At 43.7% G+C, this 25,528-nt stretch overlaps 1 protein-coding gene and 1 pseudogene across 1 annotated transcript; both read left to right on the forward strand.

The window, feature by feature from the left end:
• The first annotated feature begins 3,354 nt into the window (after positions 1-3,354).
• Positions 3,355-4,490, forward strand: LOC133243295 (E3 ubiquitin-protein ligase SIAH1-like; annotated as a pseudogene).
• A 6,580-nt stretch (positions 4,491-11,070) lies between these two features.
• GLOD5 (glyoxalase domain containing 5) lies at positions 11,071-18,331 on the forward strand. The gene is made up of 4 exons (XM_061408792.1): positions 11,071-11,118; positions 14,002-14,139; positions 16,890-17,045; positions 18,030-18,331. Exons 1-4 carry the CDS (start codon positions 11,071-11,073, stop codon positions 18,312-18,314), a joined length of 627 nt encoding a protein of 208 aa, XP_061264776.1. The 3' UTR covers positions 18,315-18,331.
• Positions 18,332-25,528: the final 7,197 nt, after the last annotated feature.

Below are 25,528 nucleotides of genomic sequence, written 5' to 3' on the forward strand. Positions count from 1 at the left end.
TTATCTAGGTTGGTTATAACTTTTCTTCCAAGGAGTAAGTGTCTTTTAATTTCATGGCTGCAATCACCATCTGCAGTGATTTTGGAGCCCCCAAAATAAAGTCTAACACTGTTTCCACTCTTTCCCCATCTATTTCCATGAAGTGATGGCTTCTTAGACTGCCATAACAGAATATCACTGATGAGTGGCTGACAAATCAGAAATGTATTTTCTCACAGTTCCAGAGGCTAAAAGCCCCAAATCTAAGTGCTGGCTTGGTTAGTTTCTCCTGAGGCCTCTCTCCTTGGCTTGCAAATGGCCACCTACTCATTGTGTCTTCACCTGGTCTTTCTGTGTTATTGCTGTCCTAATCTTGCCCTTCTTAAAAGGTTATCAATCAGAGTGGATTAGAGCCCACTTGACCTCATTTTAACTTAATCACCCCTTTAAAGGCCATATCTCCAGTTATGGTCACCTTCTGAGCTACTGGGGACTAGGGCTTCAACATCTGAATTTCGGAAGAAAATAGCTCAGCCCAGAACAGCCAGGCACAAATTTTATCTATTCGTCTACAATGTGGGGAGAGGAGGAAGGAGTAGGCTAGATCTGGGCTGTGCTGCTTGGCTGAGGAGCCCTCATCTGGGATGCACAGATTGCTCAGTGGTGGTTACGACTTCGGCAATGAACATAAATAATCGTGACCTTATCATTTTGGTTAAAAATAATAATAATAATGCCTGCTAATTAAAAAAAAAAGCCCCCCAAAAGTGCCAAGAAGCACAAAGATGAAACATTTTTTAAAAAAATCACTCTAGGGGGCTCAAGATGGAGGGGACACATGTATAGCTAATGCTGATTCATGTTGATGTATGGCAAAAACCATCATAATATTGTAAAGCAATTATCCTCTAATTAAAACAAACAAAAACCTTCTAGAAATAAAAAAATTATTCTAAGTCTCACCACCAAGAAATAACCATTTTCTCTCACCATGTTTTTCTACACATGTAGAGTTAGAAGGCAAGATTAGTGGGTGCAGAGAGAGAGAGAAAGAGAAGCAATTTACACAAATGGGCATATACTACATATCTTAGTTGAAGTCAAAGGTGTTGAGTTTATCTTCAATGACATTAAGAGGAAAAAAATAAAAGGATGCTGTATGAGTCTCCTATCGCTGCTGTAACAAATCAGCACAAACCTAGTGGCTCAAGGCAACGCTGATTAACACCTTACAGCTCTGGAGGTCAGAAACCTGACATGGGTCTCACCAGCCTCCAGTCAAGGTGTTAGCAGGCCTGCGTTCCTTTCTAGATGCTCTAAGGGAAATTGCGTATTCTTAGCTTTTCCAGCTTTCAGAGGCCCCTGCCTTCCTCAGTTCCTGACCTACTTCCTCCATCTTGAAAGCTAATAACTTCAGCTGAGTTCTCCCATCTTATCGATTCTGACTCCCTCTTCACTTTGAAGGACCCCTATGATTACACTGGGTCCACCAGACAATCCATGATACTCTCCCTATTTTAACGTCACTTGATTTACAACCTTAATTCCATCTGAAATCTTGATTTTTCTTTTGCCACATAATGTAACATATTCACGTGCGTGCATGCTCAGTCCCTTCAATTGTGTCTGACTCTGTGCGACCCTATGGAATGTAGCCCGCCCAGCTCCTCTGTCTATGGGATTCTCCAGGCAAGAATACTGGAGTGGGTTGCCATGCCTCCTCCAGGAGATCTTCCCGACCAGGGATCGAACCCACATCTCTTACATCTCCGGCACTGGCAGGTGGGATCTGTGGCACTAGTGCCACCTAGGAATTCCTAATATATTCACAGGTTCTGGGAATTAGGACCAGGACATCTTTGGGGGGTAAGGGCATCCTTCTGTTTGCTGCAAATGCAAAATGTAAAAAAACAAAAACTGCTGAACTTCAGCTAAATTTTTCATCACAACACCCTCCACTTTAAATTTTTTCTTAATTCTCTAAGTTAAAAAAAAAAGAAAAACCTTTATCAGATAAAATGCTTTTGTTTACAAGTAACAGAAACCAACTTGAACCAGCTTGACCAATAAGAGACTAAATCAGCTTACAAAAGAGGAAGTGAGCTCTGGCGCCCTGAATACAGACCTAGTGGCCCCGCATTCTTCTTACCTCTCTCCCCTGAAATATCCCAAGGCTCATAATACCTCTTGGTATTCATAATTACTAACATTTGCAAACACTTATTACCTGGAGTACAAGAAAGAAGAGAGGGCTTCAGAGAGGATAAGTAAACCACACAAGGCCATCCTGCCAGGGGTCCCAGGTCACCCAACTCTAGAAGCCAGTATCTTAACCACTGTCAGTCCTCACTGCCCTGTGCTGGTGGGGACACTGTGGTCCAGAGACCTGCCTTCCTGAGTGCATGAGTAGAGGCTGGCGGCCCAAGTTTCCAGGTCTGGTGAGAGGCACAGGCCAGCCCTCAGCCTGTCCATTACACACGACTATGGAGCTGCTATGGTTTTTCCTGTGGTCATGTATGGATGTGAGAGTTGGACTGTGAAGAAGGCTCAGTGCCAAAGAATTGATGCTTTTGAACTGTGGTGTTGGAGAAGACTCTTGAGAGTCCCTTGGACTGCAAGGAGATCCAACCAGTCCATTCTGAAGGAGATCAGCCCTGGGATTTCTTTGGAAGGAATGATGCTAAAGCTGAAACTCCGGTACTTTGGCCACCTCATGAGAAGAGTTGACTTATTGGAAAAGACTCTGATGCTGGGAGGGATTGGGGGCAGGAGGAGAAGGGGACGACAGAGGATAAGATGGCTGGATGGCATCACTGACTCGATGGACGTGAGTCTGGGTGGACTCCGGGAGTTGGTGATGGACAGGGAGGCCTGGCATGCTGCAATTCATGGGGTCGCAAAGAGTCAGACATGACTGAGCAACTGATCTGATCTGATGGAGCTGCACCAGGATATTGCCAGGTTACCTATTTCCTTCTCTTCCCTCTGCCTGGCTGGGCTAATCTAGGCCTTGGCAATGTGCCTATTGCTCGACAGGCTGGTCTGCTACCTTAAACGGCTTGGTTTCCCAGGTTAAAATTGTTTGTTCTTAGGATTTCCCTGGTGGGTGGCTAAGACTCTCTGCTCCTAAAGCAGAGGTCCTAGGTTCAATTCCTGGTCAGGGAACTAGATTTCACAGAATACTACTAAACAGATCCCACATGCCACAGTGAAGATCAGAGATCGCCTGTAATGCAACTAGGACCCGGGGCAGCCAAATAAATATGCATACTTTTAAAAATAATGTTTGTTCTTGGCCCCCTTCTGGCCTCCAGAACACGTGGGGTCGTGCCTGCTGACGACTGCTGCCATCGTGTGTGTTATTTAGTGGGAGTGCACCGTTGGTGGTGGGAGGTTCAATGATGTGCAAAACTACGGTGAACAGGGAGAGGTAGGGCAGACTTTGAGGGGCACACTGTCAAGTGACAGCAGCGACCCAGTGTGTCCTCTCGGTGTTGGCCTGAGGAAGAGGCTTTGGTGCTGCCAAAAGGTGGTGGCTGTGGGCACTGGCGACAGAGCACCTTTAAGCCAGGACCGAGATCCGAGGTTCGCTCTCCGCCCACAGAAATGAGTCATGAGGCTGCACCAGCGGTACCTACTGGAACCTCAATGTGTGCGCCGTCCTCCCAGAGCATGCCTGCCCTGACTGGCACCGCTGTGGCCAACAATGACCTGGCGAGTCTTTTACGAGTGTCCGGTCTGCTTTGACTATGTGTTACCACCCATTTTTCCCTGTCAAAGTGGCCGTCTCATTTGTTGCAACTATTGCCCAAAGCTCACACATTGTCTGACTTGCCGGGGCCCCTTGGGGTCCACTCGCAACTTGGCTATGGAGAAAGTGGCCAATTCAGTACTTTTCCCTTGTACATATACCTCTTCTGGATGTGATCTAACTCTGCCATACACAGAAAAAGCAGACCACGAAGAGCTCTGTGAGTTTAGGCCTTGTTCCTGTCCATTCCCTGGTGTTGCCTGTAAATGGCAAGGCTCTTTGGATGCTGTTGTGCCACATCTGATGCATCACCATGAGTCCATGACAACCCTACAGGGAGAGGACATAGGATATAGTTTTCCTTGCTATAGACATTAATCTTCCTGGTGCTGTTGACTGCGTGATGGTGCAGTCCTGTTTTGACTTTGACTTCTTGCTAGTCTTGGAGAAACAGGAAAACTATGATGGTCACCAGCAATTCTTTGCAATTGTACAGCTGATAGGAACACCTGAGCAAGCTGAAAATTTTGCTTATCAACCTGAGCTAAAAGCGCATAGGCAGCAATTGGCTTGGGAAGCCATTCCTTGATCTATTCATGAGGGAATTGCAACAGCCGTTATGAACAGTGACTCCCTAGTCTCTGACATCAGCATTGCACAGCTTTTTGCAGTAAATGGCAATTTACACATCAGTGTAACTATTTCTGTGTGTTGAAATGGCAATCAAACATTTTCTGGCCAGTGTTTAAAACCATTGCATTCAATTTAGACTGGAGTGGGTTGCCATGCCCTTCTCCAGGGAATCTTCGTGACCCAAGGATCCAACCCATGTCTCTTAGGTTTCCTGCATTGGCAAGTGGGTTCTTTTCCACTAGTGCCACCTGGAAAACCCAGTCTAACTAATAGCCCTAGAAAATTATCTACCTCCTAATTCTTGAAACTTGTGACAGTTACCTACATGGCAAAAAAAAAAAAAAAAGACTTTGTAGATGTGATTAAGTGAAGGATCTAGAGACAGGGAGATTATCTTGATTATCTGATGGGCTCTAAATGTAACCACAAGTGTCCTTATAAGAGGGAGCCTGAGAGAGATTTGAGATAGACAGAAGAGGAGATGCACATACAAAGGAGGTGGCATTATGACCATGGAGGAAGATATTGGAGTGATGGGGCCACAAGCCAAAAAATGCTAGCAGCCACCAGAAATGTCCAGAGTCACTCCACCCCCAGCAGTGGAGCTGGTGTCCAACTTAGAGGTGCAAATGCCCTCCTATCCACTTCTGCTGGCCCGAGCTGTGTTGGCTATAAAAGAAGGACAAGCAGCACCTAGAAGCCAGGAGGTCTCCGGGAAGAAGGCTGCCCTGTCCATGGTCTCCTCAGCTTGCAGAGCCCATTTCCACAGAGGATTCAATCCACACACCACTGTGTGTGTGTTCAGGAATGAATTCTCCTTAGTAACCAACCAATACCCCAATGCCAGTGATGTCACACAGTAATAAACATCACAAAATAAAACCTGTCTTCCTGGTTCATAGGTGGACTTCCAAGTAGTGGCAGAGGACCCCAGGCTCCTTGTAAACTGACTTCCCTCTCTTGGGCCTCTCAACCTCCAAAAGATGAACAAAAGGCACATGAAGAAAACACTACTGTTTGTTAAGTATACACATCATTTTAGCGCAAGCTCCATTCAGCAGGACTGGCCATATGACCCCATCCCTGTGCAAAAGGTGTGGGAAATGTAGTTTATGGCTGGGCAGCTGCTTTGCAGTAGCTCAACACTAGGGAAGATGAAGCATGACTTTTGAGGACAGCCATCTGTCCGTAACTCCCCGTCAGATGGGTATGGTCCCCAGGAATCTCAGGCTGGGCCAAGCAAGTGAATTGTTCAAGGTCACACAGTTAGATCCATGATTACAAACTTAGTGTCCACTTTCCCAGCTCCTCGTGCCACGCCATCGGACCAACCAGTTCTGTGCTTTGAATTTTAGGAAAAATCTTCAGCTTGGTACTTCATGTTACAAAGCAGTTTTAACTAGAGAATGTCACTTCATCCTCAAAGTGTTTTGGCAAAGGAAGTGGGAAATAAGTTATCCCCACAGATCTGGAGAAGGAAATGGCAACCCACTCCAGTATTCTTGCCTGGAGAATCCCATCCACACGATGAGTTAATATGCATTTGGGCTTCCCCAGTGGCTCAGTGGGGAAAGAATCCACCTGCAATGCAAGAGACACAGGAGACACGGGTTCAGTCCCTAGGTTGAGAAGATCCCTTGGAGAAGGAAATGGCAATTCATTTCAATATTTTTGCCTGAAAAATCTCATTGACAGTGGAGCCTGGCAGGCTGTAGTCCAATGGGTTGCGAAGGCTGAGCAACAAAACACACAGCACAGAGTATGTGTGACCCCAGGAGTGCCCACCCCCAAAGCTGTGTCACACCAGCAGTGTTCACATCCCAGTCCCTGAGATTCTGAGTGTTCAAATGCTGTATGAGTGACCCCAGAAGTGTTGACTCCCCACTGTGTGTGACTCCACAAATGTCCATTCCCCAATATGTGTGACCCTATAAGGGTCTAAATACCCATATGTGTGACCCCAGAGCCACACACACCACAGCCTGTGACCTCAGCAGAGTCCACTCCCCAGTCTATACTGAGGAGTATCCATTAACCACTCTGTGTGACCACAGGAGTATACACCCTCAGTCCCTAGCCCGAGGGGTGCCAACTCATCACTTCTTTGACCACAAGAATCTCTGTACCCTTTCACTGAGACTGCAGTGATGTCTACAAACACAGCCTATGTGACCATAGGACTGTCCTAGCCTCAGTCACTATGACCCCAGGAGTGTCTTCGTCTCTGTGGGACACCATGGATGCTCACACTCCAGTCTGTGCAACCTGAGGAGAGTCCAGTCCACAACATGTGTGATTTCAGGTGTCCACTCCCCAGTGTGTTTAACTTCCAGAGTGTCCCAAGCCCTCTGTGACCCTTGGAGTGTTCATGCCTCTGAGCGCCCTCAGCCTGTGTGACTCCAGGAATGTCCAAACCCCATCACTGTGGCCCCTCATCTCTCCACACCTACTCTGTGTGACCTCACAGTTGCCCACACCTTAGGTTTTCTGATCCTGGAAGCACACATCCCAGTCTGAGTGACCCTAGAGGCTCCACACTACAATCTGTGCAAATCCAAGGGTGTCCATGCCTCAGGCTATCTGACCTCAGAGGTGTCCACACCCCAGTATGTGTAAGCTTACGAATGTCTACTAACCAGTCCAGGTGACTCAGGAGTATCCACTCCCTAGTGTGTTTGAGCTCAGCAGTGTCCACATACCAATCTGTCTGACCCCAGGACCATCCACAGTCTAGTTTGTTTGACTGCAACCATATCCACACACTAGCCAATCTGACCCCAGAAGTGTCTATACTCCACTCTGTGATTCCAAGAGTGTGCAGTGTCCAGTGTGTGTGACTTCTGGAAAGCCCAGACCACCATCTGAGTAACTAAGGCTGTTCACAGTGTATGCTGCTTCATGTGGGCATCACGCTCCTGTCTATGTGGCCCCAGGAGTGTTCACACCCCACTGTGTGTGACTCCAGGATGATCACACCCCTGTCTCTGTGATCCCAAGGATGTCCAGACACCAATTACCCAATGGTATGTTCTGAGACGGTACTAGATTCCTTATCACTGCTATTCCAGCACACCCTCTGTGGGTGTGAGCTGGGGGGTGGTCTGCTCCACAGCTCCCTCCAACACTATAAAGGGTCTCTTGTATCCCTATTTCCTCTCACTCTCTCCAGTGGACGATGCAGTTTCCATATCCCCCATCCCTGGCCACATGCACGTGCACACACCCACACCCCCAAATACAGAGTCCCAGCCCCAGCCCCTGCAGGTCTTGTAGAGAGCAAAGGTCAAGACAGCTTGCCTCCTGCTGCAGACCCCACCCCACAGACAGCAGTGGAGTAAAGGCACCACTGATGAGAGTGAAACCTTCCAAGACCTTGTGAAACATCTAAATAAAAATTGGACACCCTCCTCACCAGCTAGACTGTCAGCTCCATGTGGGCAGGGACATTTGTCTTATTCTCTGATGTCTCTCCAGCACTAAGAACAGTGCTTGGTACACAGATCCCATTCATTAGGTGTCCACTGAGTGAACAAACCCTTGACCCAGCAATCATACTTCTAACTCAACATGCACACACATGCACAGAGCTGTGTGCTCAAGACTGGCAGGAGCAAACAGCTGGGAAAACCTTGTAAATGTCCATTTCTAGCCAATGATAGTTGCAGAGTAAAACAAATGGTGGGGGTTTATACTGTATCTCAGAGCACCTACCTAACATGATACAGAATGAATGGAACCTGTGTGTACCTGTCGGGTGGGGATGCCTTCCACGGGACATGCTGTTGACCAGGAAAAGTAGGTGGGAGATGGTTATGGTGACTCTGTGTGTGTTGTGTGTGTGTGTGTGTGTGTGTGTGTGTATAAGGAAACACTAGAAACTGACTTCAGTGGTCATTTTTGGAGAATGGAGCTGGGGATCACCAGTGTAGTTCATATACTGGATGTACTCTTGGAACCTTTTATACAAACCTATGTGTGCTGTGTACTAAGTCTCTTCCGTCGTGTCCGACTCTTTGCAACCCCATGAACTATAGCCCATCAGGCTCCTCTGTCCATGGGATTCTCCAGGCAAGAATACTAGAATTGGTTGCCATTTCCTCCTCCAGGAGATCTTCCCAACCCAAAAATCGAAACTGCATCTCTTATGTCTCCTACATTGGCAGGTGGGATCTGTAGCACTAGTGCTACCTGAGAAGCCCATACAAACCTATATTCATGTGTAATTCTTCATAAAGGAAAATCTTAAGCAAAACCAATATGCACAGCACAAAGCATTTGTGTGTCTGTCTGAGTGGGTATCTAGGGTGTGTCTAGGTACGAGAATCTGAAACTCACATGCCCCAGGGGCTGGACAGCTCATTAACAAGAGAAAGGGCACTCAGCTCAGGGTAAGGTGAACAGCAATGGGGCTGATGAATGTTCCCTCTCAGCAGTGGAGGGTGAGGATGGGGTTGAGAAAGGGGTAGGAAGGGGAGGACTTCAGAGCTCACACCCCAAAAGCATTCATAAACTCACACCCTGGGACAGAGAACATTTAATAGCTTCGAGATCTTGCCTTGGAAACAGATCCATTATAAATTAGTGTAGTTATACTCTAACTCAGACTGTTCCTAACTTCATACGCCAGGCACAGACTCCCAAAGAGATCAAAGATCTCACACTTGGGAGACACACTCTAAATAGATCAGAGATCTCACACCCTAGAATAAAGGTCCTCCCCCCAAATTTCAGGATGGGTAGTTTTTCTATGTTATTACAAAGGAATCCTTAATTGTGGACTGAATGTTTGTATCTCCCTCCCCAAATCCATGTGTTGAGGCCCCCAATGTGATATATTAGGGGCATTTAGGAAGGTATTATGGTTAGATGAAGTCATGAGGGTAAAACCCTCAAGATGACATTAGTACCCATATAAAAAGAAACCAGGGGGACTTCCCTGGCAGTCCAGCAGTTAAGACTCTGCACTTCCATTGCGAGGGCTATGGGTTCAGTACCTGGTCAGGGAGCTTTTTAAAAAAGAAGACACCAGAAAGTTTGTTCTTTCTCTCTGCCATGTGAGGACCTGGCAAGAAGGTGGCCATCTGCAAGCCAGGAAGAGAGATGTTATCAGAACCCAACCATACTAGCACTCTGATCTTGGACTTCTGGCCTCCAGAATGGTAAGAAAATAAATTACTGTTTCAGCCACCCTGTCTATAGTACTATATTATGGTGGCCTGAGCTGGCTAAGACATCTTAGGCTTTCACTTTCCAGGCCCTGTGTTTTATGTCAGAGTCCTTGTACTTGCACCGTCTACTTCTGTCAACACCAGCAGTCCCTAGTCAGTGGCCCTCCCATTCCTGCCCCTTGATCTGCAGGCATTGAGCCAGAGGGCTATCTGAAGGCTGGGGGCAAAGACACTTAGCCTACCACACTGTGCCATCTGCACTCCAGGCTGCCAGCCAGGATGTGGAGTTGGACTTTGGAGAAGCAGGTGAACGGGGTGGCCCCCAGGGGTCTTGAGGCACGGGTACTGGCAGCAAGGCTGAGAGTTCCCAGCTGGGCCTGGCAACCTGCTTCCCTTCTATGTGGCCGTCCCGGTGTGCTTTCATCCATTTCCCCACCCTCTTCCTTCTTCTTTCCTCTTTCAAAGACAAGCAGAGGGCAGCAGAGGGACATAGAAAGCCCCTGCTCTAACACACAGCAGACTGTCAGCAGGTCTGCAGGAGTGGGCAGCCGCTCAGCTCCGCTCCCTAGGGGCGGCTCCAGGAGCCGGTTCAGCCAGGGCCATTGGGGTGGGGCGGGACAGGGAGCGGCCAGGAAAGAACGCTGCTCTTGAGGTTTGCTAAAAGAATTCCAAGGGCCACTGGCACCCCGAAGGAGACCTTGCAAAGGACTTTGTAGGAAGATAGAAGCCGTCCCTGTGGAGGAGGCCGGAGGGAGGCTATAGTATTTTGGACATTCTAGTTTATATATATTTACATATATAATACACATATAGACATATATTTGGTTATGAGAAATAAAGTGGATTATGCTTTATGCAGTGCTTAGAACAGAGCTTGACACATAGTAAGCTTAAGTGTCTTGCTTGTAGAAAGGGAATGGTGCCTGCTGTTCCAAGTAAACAATGAATGTTGCCCAGCCTCAAGCCAGCAGCCACTGCAGCTGCTGCCCAACAATGTGCCCTGGGGGCATTTAGGAGTACTACCCTAGGTAGTTAAGCATACTGGCCCTAGGTAGTTAAGATGCATACCTGAGAAAAGATCTCAATGAGCCCAGACTCTCGCATCCTCCCATACATAGAAAAGTGCTAAAATCATTAACTTGAGAAGGCTGCTTTTTGTGATTAGCAGTAGTATTTTGATGTTTGACTACATGGGTTTTTTTTGTTTGTTTTTTTTCAGCAAAAATTCCTGCATATCCAGAGTCCTCCCTTACCTATTTGGAACAGCTCCTCAGAGCTATCTGAGCAGCTGTCTCCTGGGCTATTGTCCTCAGTCCTCAGTCAAGTCCTGAAATATAACAACTCAACAACTTTTAGGTTGTACACTTTTCTTCAGTCATCTTTTTTAAAACCAGCCTCCCTAACCTCATCTCAAAACCCTGCATGATCTCGCCTGGGCTTCCCCTCTTTCTGTCTCACTCACTCTCGGATTCCAAGCCACATGGGCCTTCTTCCAGTTCCTCAAGAGAGCCAGCTTTGCTTATTCTTGAATTTGCAAGGATGGAGCTCCATATCTGCAAAGCAGAATTGGGGAGTGAATGTGAGCTAGTAGGGCATTGGATAATGGAAGGAATTAGTTGAATTGATTTCCAAATACTTATCAGATTTGGGGGATGTGGCTAAAGCAGTTTAAAGCAATGCTCAGGGAATAATCTATAGCTCTAAATGTGTAGAAATGTAAAAACTTGAAAATCAAGTACCTCAGCTTCCATATCAGGAGTCTGGCAAAGGAACAGCAAATTGAACCCTGAGAAAGTGGAAGGAAGGAAATTATAAAGACAGCAGAAACTGGGGAAACAGGAAACATACAACAGAGAAAATTAATGTCAAAAATTGGTTCTTTGAACAGATTAAGAAACTATTAGTAAATTCTGTTTTCTCAATAAGAGAAAAAACATAAAATACAAATATCAGGACTGAAAGGGGAGTGCTATTATCAACCCTACAGACATTAAAAGGTTAATAAGATTTTTAATACATAGAACATTAGTTTCAATGAAGCTCAAATGGTCAATCATTTCCCCAGTTCTATGGCTTCTGTGTTCATATGGATACTCTGTATCCATGAGGACAGCAGAACTCAAGAACTTTTCTAATGCCTCCTTCGCTCATGAAAATAGAAAAGCACAGTATTTTTTTTTAAGCTGGGGCTCAAGTGAAAGCAATTGTTTAAAATGTAATGGTTTTTTTTTAAAAAAAAATGTAATGGTTTCAAATGGAATTGAACACAGCAGAATAGAACAGAGTGGAATAGAACAGAGGTCAGACTTTGTGCCAGGCACGGGGTCTAATTATTGTAGTGAAGTGAAGTGAAGTTCCTCAGTTGTGTCTGACTCTGTGACCCCATGGACTGTAGCCTACCAGGTTCCTCTGTCCATGGGATTTTCCAGGCAATAGTACTGGAGTGGATTGCCATTTCCTTCTCCAGAGGATCTTCCCGACCCAGGGATCAAACCTGGGTCTCCCGCATTGTAGACAGACACTTTACCATCTGAGCCACCAGGGAAGTCCAATTACTGTAGTAGATATTCATTAATTGAACAAATATTATAGAACATCTGCTAGCTGTTTGGGACACAGTGGGGAACAAAACAGAAATTTCTACACTTATGAAGCTTATATTCTAATCAGGGAGACAGATACTAGCATGTGCAAAAGGCCCCGAGGTATAAGGTTCAAGGATGGCCCTTATGAGGAACAGGCAAAAGGACAATGTGGCTTGGAATCCAAGAGCAATGAATGAGGGGACTTCCCTGATGGTCCAGTGCTTGAGGATCTGCCTTGCAATGCAGGGACACAGGTTCAGTTCTTGATGGGGGAACTAAGATCCCACATGCCAGCAAGGCAACTATGCCCAGGTGCCTCAACTATAGAGCCCATGTACTCTGGAGCCCATGAGCCACAACAAAGGATCCCAAGTGCCACAACTAAGAACTGATGCAGTGAAAATAAATAAATAAATAGGTTGCAAAGATTGAGGGTCACAGTACAGAGAGTCTGGATTTTAACAAGATGACCACAACATCATCGTCATCAACTCTTATAGCACTTGCTGTCAGGCATTGTTGTAAGATTTTTTTTTTTGGCCACACTGCCCAGCTTGTGGGATATTAGTTCCCCAACCAGGAACCAAACCCGGGCCCCTGGGAGTAAGAGCACCAAGTCCTAACCACTGGACCACCAGGGAACTCCTCCCAACTTTTTTTTTAAGCTGTTCACAACAGTTCTATAAAACACATAAAAAAGTCATACCCATTTTCCAGAAATGGAAACCAAACTCTCTCAGCCCAGAGAGCAAGTAAATATCAGTCTGGCTCCACAATATTTTTTTTAACCACTATACTCTGCAATTTATGGTGCATAGGCATCTTATAATCCTGTAGCAGATGTAATGTAAATATACAAATTACTAAGGAACTCGAATCAAGAGAAAGATCTGGTGGGAGGTGTGCTGAAGGCAGGAAATGAGTGGTGGGGTGGTGTGCCCTCCCCCTAGGTGTCAGTGCTGATCTGTAGGCACACATGCCCAGAAACATCACTGCATCTGAGTTGCTCCCTTCTTGTCCTGTCCTCTGTGATTAACTGTGGAGTAATAAAGGAAGGGACTGAGTTTTAAACTGGCCAATAAAGGGCTTGTACTCATGGAAGTGGGCTTCCTCTGTTCTTATTATTTCTTATAAGAGATGAATTCCAGCTCTGGGAAAACAAGGGAGAGTTTGGTTTTTGGTCTCAACTCTCCTGTCTTCCAAAAACCAAACTCTACCTTGTTCTATAAAGCAGCTTGCTTTGAAGAGCGGCCTGGGGGGCGGGGGGTGGCAAGCTGAATTCCATCATTAGCCCACTAGTAACATTATGTGGAATTGTCTTAAAAAAAAAACCAACAAATGAGTCCATTTTTAAACACCTGCCTCCTTTAAAAAAATAAATTACAGGGCATTGTAGTATGGTAGTTCAGAGAAAGAACTGTGGTGATCAGCATCAACAAAATGCCATCGGTAAACTCCTAAGGGATATAAACCTGACTTAAGCTGATCACCTTTGGAGAAGGAAATGGCAACCCACTCCAGTATTCTTGCCTGGAGAATCCCATAGACAGAGGAACCTTGCAGGCTACAGTCCAATGGGTCGCAAGAGTTGGACACAACTGAGTGACTTTCACTTCACTCCTATCTTCACCTCTATCCCCCTAGAAGGAGGAAAATAATAAGAAAACAGTGAAGGGTGGTCACGGCAGACACATGGACTCTTGTGAACCCACACATGAGCAGTAAGTACTGAAGATTCCTCCCAGGACTTTCCCCTTGGAATGGTGGTAGAAGGAAGTATAGTCACTGGGGAGGTGAGGGGAAGTGGGGAGAAGGAAACACAGGAAACATGGGTGTGACCAGTGGCAGTGTGGTCTCTTTTGACTCTTTTTTTTTCTTTTTTTAGTCATGGAGGGACAATAGTCGGACCCCTTCCCTGTGTCTTATCCATAGACTTGACCACATTGTGATGACAGTAAAGAGACTAAAAGACACCACTATGTTTTATTCCAAGATCCTGGGCATGGAGGTCATGACTTCTGAGGTAACAACTTCCCCAAATGCCAAACTGCAGCTGGGGTAAAATTTGATTATACTATTTTAAAAAGTAGCCTAGTACTCCAAAACACACACACACACAATTTAAAAATGACCAGTGGAGGAGATTCCAAACTCTGAATAGTGGGACTTCACTATTCAGTGAATAAAGGGAGGGAAGAAAGGGAGGAAATAACCACAGAATAATGTGAGAGAACTTTCCAGTCCTTATATGGAGAGTTAACTGAGTATCCAGCATGTTTACACCTAGATATGTTCCTAAGAAATTATAGAACATCAAAATAAATACAAAGCTCCTAGAAGTTTTCAGAGAGGTTAAAAAGTAGTTCAACTACAAAGGAAAAGGCAATATAGACTTCAGATTTCCCAAGAGTCAGAGACCAGAAGACAACAGAAGAACAACTTCAAGATTCTGAGGGAAAACATTTCAACCTAGAATTCTATGACCAGACAAATTATTAATCAAGGTGGGTGTAGAATAAAACATTCTTAGACATATTAATAAAAAGACTCAGAAACTTGGCCTACTTGCTTTCAAAATTACTTGAGAATATCTTATCAAAATGAGTGATTAATCCAGGAATAAGACATCAAAGTCAGGAAACAGTGGATCCTAAGAGGAAGATCCAGAAAGATACCTAGAACACAATCAGTCCAGTTTGGGTCAGGAAAACAAACGTCCCCAAGAAAAACGGATTCAAGGTAAAAAGGTTTCCAGAGATTGAATACAATCCTTGAGAATTTGGAACAACTCCCAAGTGGGAGATGCAAAAACACTGATTGCCTTCAATGGAAAGAGCCCACGAATGGCAAACAGAGTTAAAAAAAAATGTAAAATTAACATGGAATGTGTGCTCTGTGCTGTGTGCTCGGTCTCTCAGTTGTGTCCAACTCTACAACCCTATGGACTGTAGCCTGCCAGGCCCCTCTGCCCATAGAATTCTCCAGGCAAGAATATTGGAGTAGGGTGCCATTTCCTACTCCAGGAGATCTTCCCAACTCAGGGATTGGACCCGAGTCTCTTGGATCTCCTGAATTTCCAGATGGATTCTTTACTAATAGCACCACCTGGGAAGCTCCAATATCAAATGTCATTCATAAAAATAGAATTATGCAGTATCAGACTGGATGTATACACAGCAAGGGTCTTAAAAAGATCATGCTGAACGAAAAACGGTGAAGTCAAATTATGTCCATAGCACAGTACCACTTATAACATACCACATAAAACAATAATACACCTTTTACAATAACTTATGAAAACCAAAGAATGAACATCAAACACATTATAACCATTGCCTATGTTGGGGACAGGAATGAAGACTGGAGATAAAGAGATTAAGTATACAAATAAAACTAGAGAAGGGCCTTGCATGCATCAACAATAATAGGCATATGAAGCCTCAGCCCTTGGTATCTGGGCACAATGGAGTGAAATTCAGTACATCTAGGACCAAGAAAAGTCTTAAAAGCTGCAAGAGTGGAGGGTGGATGCATCATATAGAAAAGAAATGAAAAACAGATTAACATCAAACGTCTTATCAGCAATACCAGATTCAGGAAGACAATGAAGCCACATATAAAAGGCTATGGGAAAATAACCTACAACTTCAAGTTCTATACTCAGCTGAACTATCATTCAAGTGAAATAAAGTCATTTTCTGATAGAATGAATGTAGTATCTGCCATGGTGATATAAAGGGACTATAAAAGTGATTTTTTTTTAACAGCAGAAGTCTCATCCTCCTGCTCAACCAGAACATGTGCATACAGATTCTTTTCTGTGTGGTGTCTATGGAGTGGGGGAAATAGCTTTATGAAAAATTAAAATATTTTGCCATTAAATACATAAATAAATAAAAATGGCAGAAGTTGACAGGCACAGGAGAAAGAGGCAAGATGAAGAGGATAGTTGGGTCAATGAGATACTATGTTCATCCATCAAAACATTAAGGTGCAAGTGGGTTATTTTTAAATTGTAAAGGAATCAAAAGAGGAGCTAAAACTGATGACATAATTCTATTGGGAGGGGTAGTATTGTGGATGAGCTAAATTCTCATTTATCATAGCAGGAAAAAGATAGAAAATGTCTGAAGTTGCCAAATCAAGAAATAGTGGCACGTCAGTTAGGGACTGTGTTTGGAGGCACGTGGGAGAAAACTTAACTGGGTTAAGCTAAGTGGGCTACATAAAATAGAGTTTTCTCTTGCTCTCATTCAACAATCAGTCTAGAGGTAGGCAGGCAGGGTGTGGGCAGTGGCTGAAAGGAGGAAATGAGTAGGCAAAAAGTGTCAGCTCAGTGGGGTGGGAAGGTTTTCAGAAGCATGGTTCACAGCCTCTGCTAACATTTCACTGTCCAGCCTTCCATGGCTGCCCAGCAAGGAATGCTGGGAAATGCAGGTTTTTAAAGCTGGGTGCACAATAGATCCCACTGAAACTTGGGCTGTCTTTAAAAGAAAAAGGGGAGAAATGTATATTAAGCAGGCAGATTATAGTCTCTGCCATGGATAGTATCAACATATTATTTGGAGGTATGGAAATAATTTCCAGAAGAAACACATACACAAATTGAAAGCATTTGCCTCTAGGGAACAAGATAAGAGTGGGGCACCAAGTGGCTATTTTTCATCAAAGCCTTGTTCTATTTCTTTTTTAACCTTGTTGGTGTCAATAGGGGGCTGTGCCTCACACTCACCTTGGAGGTTTAGTTCCAGGTTGTTTTCTCCCCCCAAATAGGGAGACCAGAAAGCACTGTGTTTTGGAGACCAGAAATTTAACCTCCACGAGATGGGAAAGGAATATGAACCCAAAGCCACTCACCTGGTCCCCGGCTCCCTGGATATATGCCTGATCACAAAGATGCATTGGGAGGAAATGGTCCAGTGCCTCAAGGTGAGTCCAACTTCCATCTTCTTTTGAGAAAGCTGCTACAGATGCAATGAAAACAGAAGTATGACTCAAACTTCAGACATAACAGATTTCATCACCTCCAGATAAGGTTTGCACACCATTGTTTACTCATTATCATGGACATATTTTCCCCATAAACAAATGTATTTTAAAAGAAAACTTTACATCACCCTTGTGGAAAACAGTATACCTAAACTCTATTTATATAAATACATTTGTGTAAAAAGAAAATGTTCAACCAAGTAAGTGGAAATTCATCATATCTTGGCATAAAGAGGAGACAATTATAAAAACAAACAGCTGTAAAAGCATCACAGTCATTAGATTCTAGCCACTTCTGCTTCCCCCAATCTCTGGGCTTGACAAAGTTAGGTTGGTTAGAGAGGTATCAAGGACTTCGCATCCACCAGACACTTTCTTCTTGGTATAATCAGAAGGATTGAAAGAGGACTGAACAGGGAATAATTTCTGACTCACTAATTTTTTTTTTACTCATTGTAATTTAATTTAGTATCCTTGTAATACTTAAGATGATTTCATGTGAAGGGGACATTGGTTCTCCTTTTGGGGAACACAGATTGAGGTATTAAATCTATTTTGTGCAAATTGACCTGGATTCTTTTGGAAAATATCAGTGAAAAAGTCTGGCTTGGAAGTAAAGTGGGTAAAGCATAGGGGTTAAGGGTATGGATTTTGGCTTGCCTGGGTTTGAATTCTGACTCTGCCACGTACTAGGCACATTATCATCCCCATTTGATGGATGAGGAAACTGAGGTGCTGAGCAGTTAGGTACTCTGCTTGAGGTCATACAGCTCTTAAATAGCTGGAACAGAGTGAGGGAGAGGAGAATGGTAGGAGATGAAGTGTGAAAGATACAGGGGTCTTCTAGGCCACCGTAAAGAATGAAATTTTGGTCTCAAACATGGTCTGTGAATGAATGATTTTTGTTCTCTCCTCCCACTTCAGGCTTGTGATATCATTGAGGAGGGTCCAGTCCCCAGAACAGGGGCAAAAGAGCCCATTATGTCCATCTACCTCCGAGACCCTGACGGAAACCTGATTGAGGGGTCCCAACTATATCTCCTCATGATGGATGTTAGTTCTCTGCCATTCTATCCCCTGCCACGTCACCCCCTCTCTTCCTTCCTGCAAACCCTTATCCAGGCCCAGAAACTTCTAAGGACTGAGGACTCGGGCACTTTATGCATCTTGCTGGGCGATCTGAGGTGGGTTTGGGACCAACATGTCTGAGAGTCCCCTATCCAAGCTGCCCCAATAAATCACTTTCAATTAACATGAGCTCTTTACTATTACTGTCTCAGCATTATACATGGCTGTTTTTCTAGAACATAAGGTCTCTGAGCTATTTGGGGGTCAGTGACCAGGGGGTAGGACATCTCTGAGGACAAAATTCAGGGTCATCACCTTGGGATTCAAGGCCCCTGATAGATTTCTCCTTGTCAGTGAGCTTATCCTTTTCATCCTTTTTGATTCAGCTCACTCCTGCCAAGTGCTGCCTGATATTTATTCCACCCAACTGGTTTGACTGAACTCCAAGATCTCTGTGATTCCCATGGGGCCTTCAAGGGCCAGCCCAGATAACACTACCTCCTCCTAGAGCACCTTAGCTGGTTTCAGCCCTGCAGAATGTGGCACTTTCTACATTTGGATCTGGTAGGTTCAGACTCATCTCAACTGAGGCTCTGCTCCTGAAAAGAGGAGACAGATGGGACAAGAACAAATTTTCTCTGTTTCTGTCCTCTTCCCCCACCATTTACTGATTCAGTCAATCAATAAACATACATTGAGCACCTATTGTGTGCTTGGGCCTGTTCCAGGCATTGGAAAGACAGGGTTGAACAGAAGAGATAAGCTTATCTATGTTTGTGGAGCTGCCATTCTGGTGGGAGAGACAGAAAAGAAATAAAATTAAGTAAGAAAAATATCAAGTGTGATAGAGGATGATAGGTGCTTTGGGAAAGTGGCAACAGATTAAAAAAAAACCGAAGCATTTTCCAATATGTAATAGGATGGTCAGGGAAACCTCACTGAGAAAGAGACATTTTAGCCCAGACAAGAAAAGATGAGGGAGGGAGCTGTGCCAATAGCTACAGGAAGACCATAGCAGGCAGAGAGGATAGCCAGTGCAAAGGCCCTGATACATGCAGGGGCCTGGTGTCTGTGAGGAGCAGCGAGGAGGCTAGTACAGAGGAGCAGAGTGAGTGGGGGGAGCAGCAGGAGGTGAGGTGGGGGAGGTTGGGGGGACAGATGGTGTGGGACCTCATGGGCCATGGAGAGGACTCTGGCTTTTACTCTGAGTGGCAGGGGAGCCACAGGAGGGTCATGAGCAGAGGAGAACTGTGATCTGACTTAGGATTTAACAAGCTCCCTTTGGATGCTTTGAGGAAAATAGACTACAAGGTTGAGGGTGGAAGCCGGGGGACCCTGAGGAGGAGGTTACTGCAGTGGTTCAGATGAGTAACACTGGTGCTGGTGGGAGAAGTGGTAAAAAGTGGTTAGATTCTGGAGATACTCTGAAGACAGAGACTGCGTGAGTTCACCAAGAGAGAAAATGTCAACTAGAGAAGAGGCCCAAGGACATTTAGAGTTCTGAAACAAGAGGAGGAACCAGTGAATGATGCAGGCAAAGAGGAAAGGAGAGAGCACAGATCCCTAGGCAAATAAGAGATGGATGAAGGAGTACGTATGAGACTCTCTTTAAGGTGAGGGAGCCCCTAGTCTTGTGGACTCTGGTCTCTTAAACAGTCTCCAGGTGGTAGTTTAGTCATGCCCTATGAGTAAATTCCCAGGGAGCCCCCAAAATTCTGGGGATACAGGATGGTTAAGGATGTGAGTTTTAAGCACATAAAAGGCTTTGCCAAAAGCTGTAGCAGGTTTCCTGCCTATTTTTTAAAAAAATAACTTGCCTTGGACCCAGATGCTATGTGCCAAGAGATAGATGATTTATGGAAGGAAGGACAGAACAAAGGAAGGATGGAAGGAAAGGAATATGGAAGGGAAGAAAGAAAGAAGGAAGGGCATGGATAGATGAATAAAGGGGTAGGTGGACAGGTGGATGGATAGATGGGTGGGGAGGTGGAAGGATGGATAGACTGATATCCCCTGCCCCAGGAAAAAACTCTTTCACATGTGTGTCCACAGAGACATATGAGCTTGTAAGTTGCAGGTTTGCTGTAATAAAGAAAAGACTGTAAACAACCCAGATGTCCATCAGCAGATGAATGGTTAACCAAAATATGGTATATCCATTCCATGGAATACTACTTGGCAATAAAAGGGAATGAACTTATGAGGTCATCATTACTTGATACCAAAACCAGACAAAGACGTAGTAAGAAAAAACAACTATAAACCAGTATCACTTATGAATATAGATGCAAAAATCTTCAACAAAATACTAGTAAATAGAATGCAGTAACATATAAAAGGATTATACACCACAACCAAGTAGGATTTATCCCTGGAATGTAAGATTAGTTCAACATGTGAAAATCAATTAATGTAATATACCATATTAATAGAATAAAAGACAAAATCCACAGGATCTTAAAAGACACAGAAAAAAGCATTTGACAAAATTCAACACCCTTTCATGATAAAACACTCAACAATGGCTGATTCACAATGATGTACAGCAGAAACCAACACAACATTTAAAGCGATTATCCTCCAATTACAAATAAATTAAAACAAAAACACAAAACACTCAAAAAACTAGGAATAGAAGAGAACTTCCTCAACCTGATAAAGGGCATCTACAAAAAATCTACAGCTAACATCATATTTAATGGTAAAAGACTGAATACTTTTACCTGAAGATGAAGAACAAAACAAGGATATCCCCTCTCAGCACTTCAATATTGTACTGAAGGTTCTAGTCGGGGTAATTAGGCAAGAAAAAGAAATAAAAGACATCCATATTGGAAAGAAAGAATTATACAATCTCTATTTGCAGATAACATAATCTTGTACACAGAAAATCTTAAGCAATCCACAACAAAGCCACTACAACAAAGCTCTGCAAGGTTGTAAGACACAAGATCATAGAAAACTTGATTGTATTTCTAAACACTAGCAAGGAAAAACCCACAAGTGAAATTAAGAAAACAATTTCATTTACAGCAGCATCAGAAAAATAAAATACTTAGTAATAAACTTAACAAAAGATGGGCAAGATTTATACATTGAAAACTATAAAACATTGTTGAAAGATATTAAGAATACCTAAATAAAAATACATCACATGTTTATGAATTACCAACTTCATAGCATTAAGATAGCAATACTCCCCAAATTGATCTACAAATTTAGTGCAATTACTATCAGACTCCCAGCTTACTTCTTTGCAGAAATTGACAGGCTGACCCTAAAATTCAAGTGGAAATGTTGGGGATCCAGAATAGCTACAAAACTATTGAAAAAGAAACACAGAGTTGGAATACTTGCACGTCCCAATTTAAAAACTTACTACATAATATGGCAATCAAGACTGTGTGGTATTGCCATAAAGATAAATATACAGATCAATGGAATAGAATTGAGAGTCCAGAAATAAATTTATGCACCATGGGCAATTGATTTTATCAAGTGTGCCAAGACATTTCAATGGGGGAAGGAATAGTCTTTTCAACAAATGGTGCTGGGACAGCTGGATATACACATGGCAAGAATTAAACTGGACCCCTACTTTGCATTAAAGTAATTCAAAATGGATCAAAGACTTAAATATTAGCACTAAAACTATAAAACTTTTAGAAGAAAACCTAGGCATAAATCTTCACAACCTTGGATTAGGCAACGATTTCCTAGATATGATACCTAAAGCATAGCAACCAAAGAAAAAAATAAATAAACTGGACTTGCTCAAAGCTAAAAACTTTTGGGAATTCCCTGGTTACCCAGTGGTTAGGACTTCGTGTGCTCACTGCCAAGGTCCTGGGTTCAACCTCTGGTCAGAGAACTAAGATTCCACAAGCTGCATGATGCATCCAAGAAAAAAAAGGCTAAAAGCTTTTGTGCTTCAAAGGACACTCTCAAGAAAGTGAAAAGATAACTGACAAATAAGAGAAAAATATGTGCAATCACATATCTGATAAGGGTCTAGCATACAGAACAAAGAATTCTTAATACTCAAAAATAAAAAGACAACCCAATTAAAATGGGCAAAGGATTTGAACAGACATTTCTATAAAGAATATATACAAATGGCCAACCGGAAATTCCCTGGTGGGGTTAGAATTCAGTGCTTTCACTGCTGAGGCCTGGGTTCAATCCCTGGTCAGTGAACTAAGATACTGCAGGCTTCATGGTATGGTTAAAAAAAAAAAAAGGCCAACAAACACATGAAAAGATGCTCAATATCATTAGCCATCAGGGAAATACAAGTCAAAAGCACAATGAGATAACATATCTCATTTACTAGGATCAGAAATGAGCACAGTAACTGGAGAGGATGTATAACCTTCATATAGTTACTCTGTAGAATACCTTTGAGGTTCCTCAAAAAGCTGAAAAAAGAATTACCACAGGACCTTGCAATTCCATTCCTAGATATACACCCAAGAGAACTGAAAATATATATACACATAAAAATTTTCACATGAATGTTCATAGTAGCATTATTCACGACAGCCAAAACTGTTTACTGATTGGATGAATGGATAGCAGAATGAAGTTTTCATGTGATAGAAAATTATTCAGCCTTAAAAAGGAATGAAGTACCGATCCATGCTACAACATGTTGCTGCTGCCGCTAAGTCACTTCAGTCGTGTCTGACTCTGTACGACCCCATAGATGGCAGCCCACCAGGCTCTTCTGCCCACGGGATTCTCCAAGCAAGAGTACTGGAGTGGGTTGCCATTGCTTTCTCCGCTACCTTGAAAACTTTATGTGAAGTAAAAGAAGCCAGTCACAAAAGCTCATATGTTGTATGATTCCACTTATATGAAATGCCCATAACAGGCAAATCCATAGAGATATAAAGTAGATTAGTGGTTGCCAGGGGCTGTGGGGAGGGGTAAATGGAAAGGGAAATGGCTACTAATGGGCACAGGGTTTCTTTATGGGATGATGAAAATGTTCTGGAATCAGAAGGTGGTAACAGTTGTACAACCTTGTGAATTAACTTACCACTGAAATGTATACTTTAAAGGGTTAATTTTGTGGTATGCAAATTACATCTCAATAAAAAAAAGAATGAGCTACACAATAACTTGGATGAATCTCACAGATATTATGCTGAGCAAAATAAGTACATACTATACGATTTCATTTATATGAAGGTCAAAAACAGGCCAAAACCCCCAAGTATCATTTGTTGTTTATGGATACATACATATGCAGTAATGTAATGTAAAACATCAAAACATTCATGAAAAAGATAAACACCAAATTCAAGGTAGTGGAAGGAGAGGGGGAGATGAAATTAAATTGGTGCAAGGGTGTCAACTGTATCTGTAATATATTTCTTTTAAAAAGGATCTGAAGTAAATAGGACAAAATATTAACATTTGACAAATGTGAGTGCTTATTATAGTATCTTTTATACTTTTCTCTTAAAAAACAAAATAGTGTGGTTTTAAGGCAAACATCTGATTCCTTAGTTGACTTTGGTTGATGCTTCTCCAGGTGCTACTGACATGGAGGGGAGCCAAGCTCGTCCCAGCCCTAGTAGACTCCACAGTCTGGAAGAGACAAGAATAGTCCAAATGCCATGGGCTTGGACCAAGCTCTGGAGCCCCAGAAGATGCCAGGAGGGAGGAAACCAGTCAGGGAAGGCTTCTGGGAAGAGAGAGGAAGAGAGGCCGTTGGGGCTGAGTCTCAAATGGAGGCCCGAGGGAAAGGATGCTTGGCCCAGACACCCACCCCTGCCCCCACCCCCGCCCTCATTGGGCTCCCCCAAAGCCTGGCCTGGCCCTGGCGATTCCCTTATCTGCCCACTCCCAGCTGCCTCCCTGCTGGCTGAACTGTCACCACAGACTTCTGGGCCTGTGCCCCCTCCACAGGGATGGGGGAGGGAATGGGGTGAGGCCTGGCCTCAGAGCCTCAGGGTTTTGGTTCTTGATGGAGGCAGAGCCCTGAGGCCCCCACTCCCCATGCTTTACTTCCGTTCTCAACCCTTTCTCCACTCCAGTTATGAAGAAATGGGCTGTGAGTCCAGCAGCCAAACCCTTGTCTGAGACATGCCTCTGAAGAGGGCAGACTTCCTCACCTTACCCCAACACTGCACCTGCTATTTCTAGTAACAGTGAGGAGAGTTACTACTACAGAGCTTACCATTTATAATGTGCAGGCAGGCCCTGTGTTGAGTGGACTCTCAACAACATTTGAGGTGGTTTCTATGATTATACCCATTTTCCAAGCAAAGAAACTGAGGCTCAGAGGTTGGCCTGTCCAGGAATCGGCAGCAAATTAGTCAGAGCTGAGACAAGAAAGAACCCAAAGCCTTGGATGAACATTTTCATTTCTCTGCACCTATTCCCAGTCCAGAAGATGGGGGCAATTATATGCACTTACACCACAAGGATTGGTGAGAGCAGGATAAATATGATGCATGGAGAGCATTGAGCACAGTGCCTGGGGTGGCTTGGCAAATAATGCTACTGTGGTTATTATATTAGTGCTAGGAAAAATATTAGTATCAGAATTAGTATTATTATTAGCCACCGGAGTCACTGATAGAATTAAAATAAATAATAATTATTAGTTCTAGAATTCATATGAATATTAATAAAGTACTCATATAGATTAGAATTAACATTATTATTTATGTTATGTTATGTTAGTCGCTCAGTCGTGTCCAATTCTTTGCGACCCCATGGACTGTAGCCTAGTAGGCTCCCCTGTCCATGGACTTCTTCAGGCAAGAATACTGAAGTGGGTTGCCACTTCCTTGTCCAGGGGATCTGCCCAACTCAGGGATCGAACTTGGGTCTCCTGCATTGCAGGCAGATTCTTTACCATTTGAGCCACCAGGAAGCCCATTACTATTAATGCTTACTGCTAGTAATAAGCATTATTAGTATTACTGTTAAAATTAGCATTAGTGCTAGTATCAATATTAGAATGTTAGTAATTAGAATTAGTACTGGTATTGATATCAGCATATTACTAGCATTAGTACTAGAATTAGAAGTAGTGCTGATAAAATAGGGCCAAATACCATCCTTCACACACAGTAGGCACTCAATGAATAAATAAGAATCTTCCCTGGTGGCTCAGATGGTAAAGCGTCTGCCTGCAATGCAGGAGATGCAGGTTCGATTCCTGGGTCGGGAAGATACCCTGGAGAAGGAAATGGCAATCCACTCCAGCACTCTTGCCTGGAAAATCCCATGGACTGAGGAGCCTGATAGACTATAGTCCATGGGGTTGCAAAGAGTCGGACACGACTGAGCGACTTCACTTTAACATTTATTGAGATTTCAGAATCAAATGAGTTGAA

The sequence above is a fragment of the Bos javanicus genome, chromosome X, assembly GCF_032452875.1.
Source record: "Bos javanicus breed banteng chromosome X, ARS-OSU_banteng_1.0, whole genome shotgun sequence".
In the NCBI taxonomy this organism is placed as follows: Eukaryota; Metazoa; Chordata; class Mammalia; order Artiodactyla; family Bovidae; genus Bos; species Bos javanicus.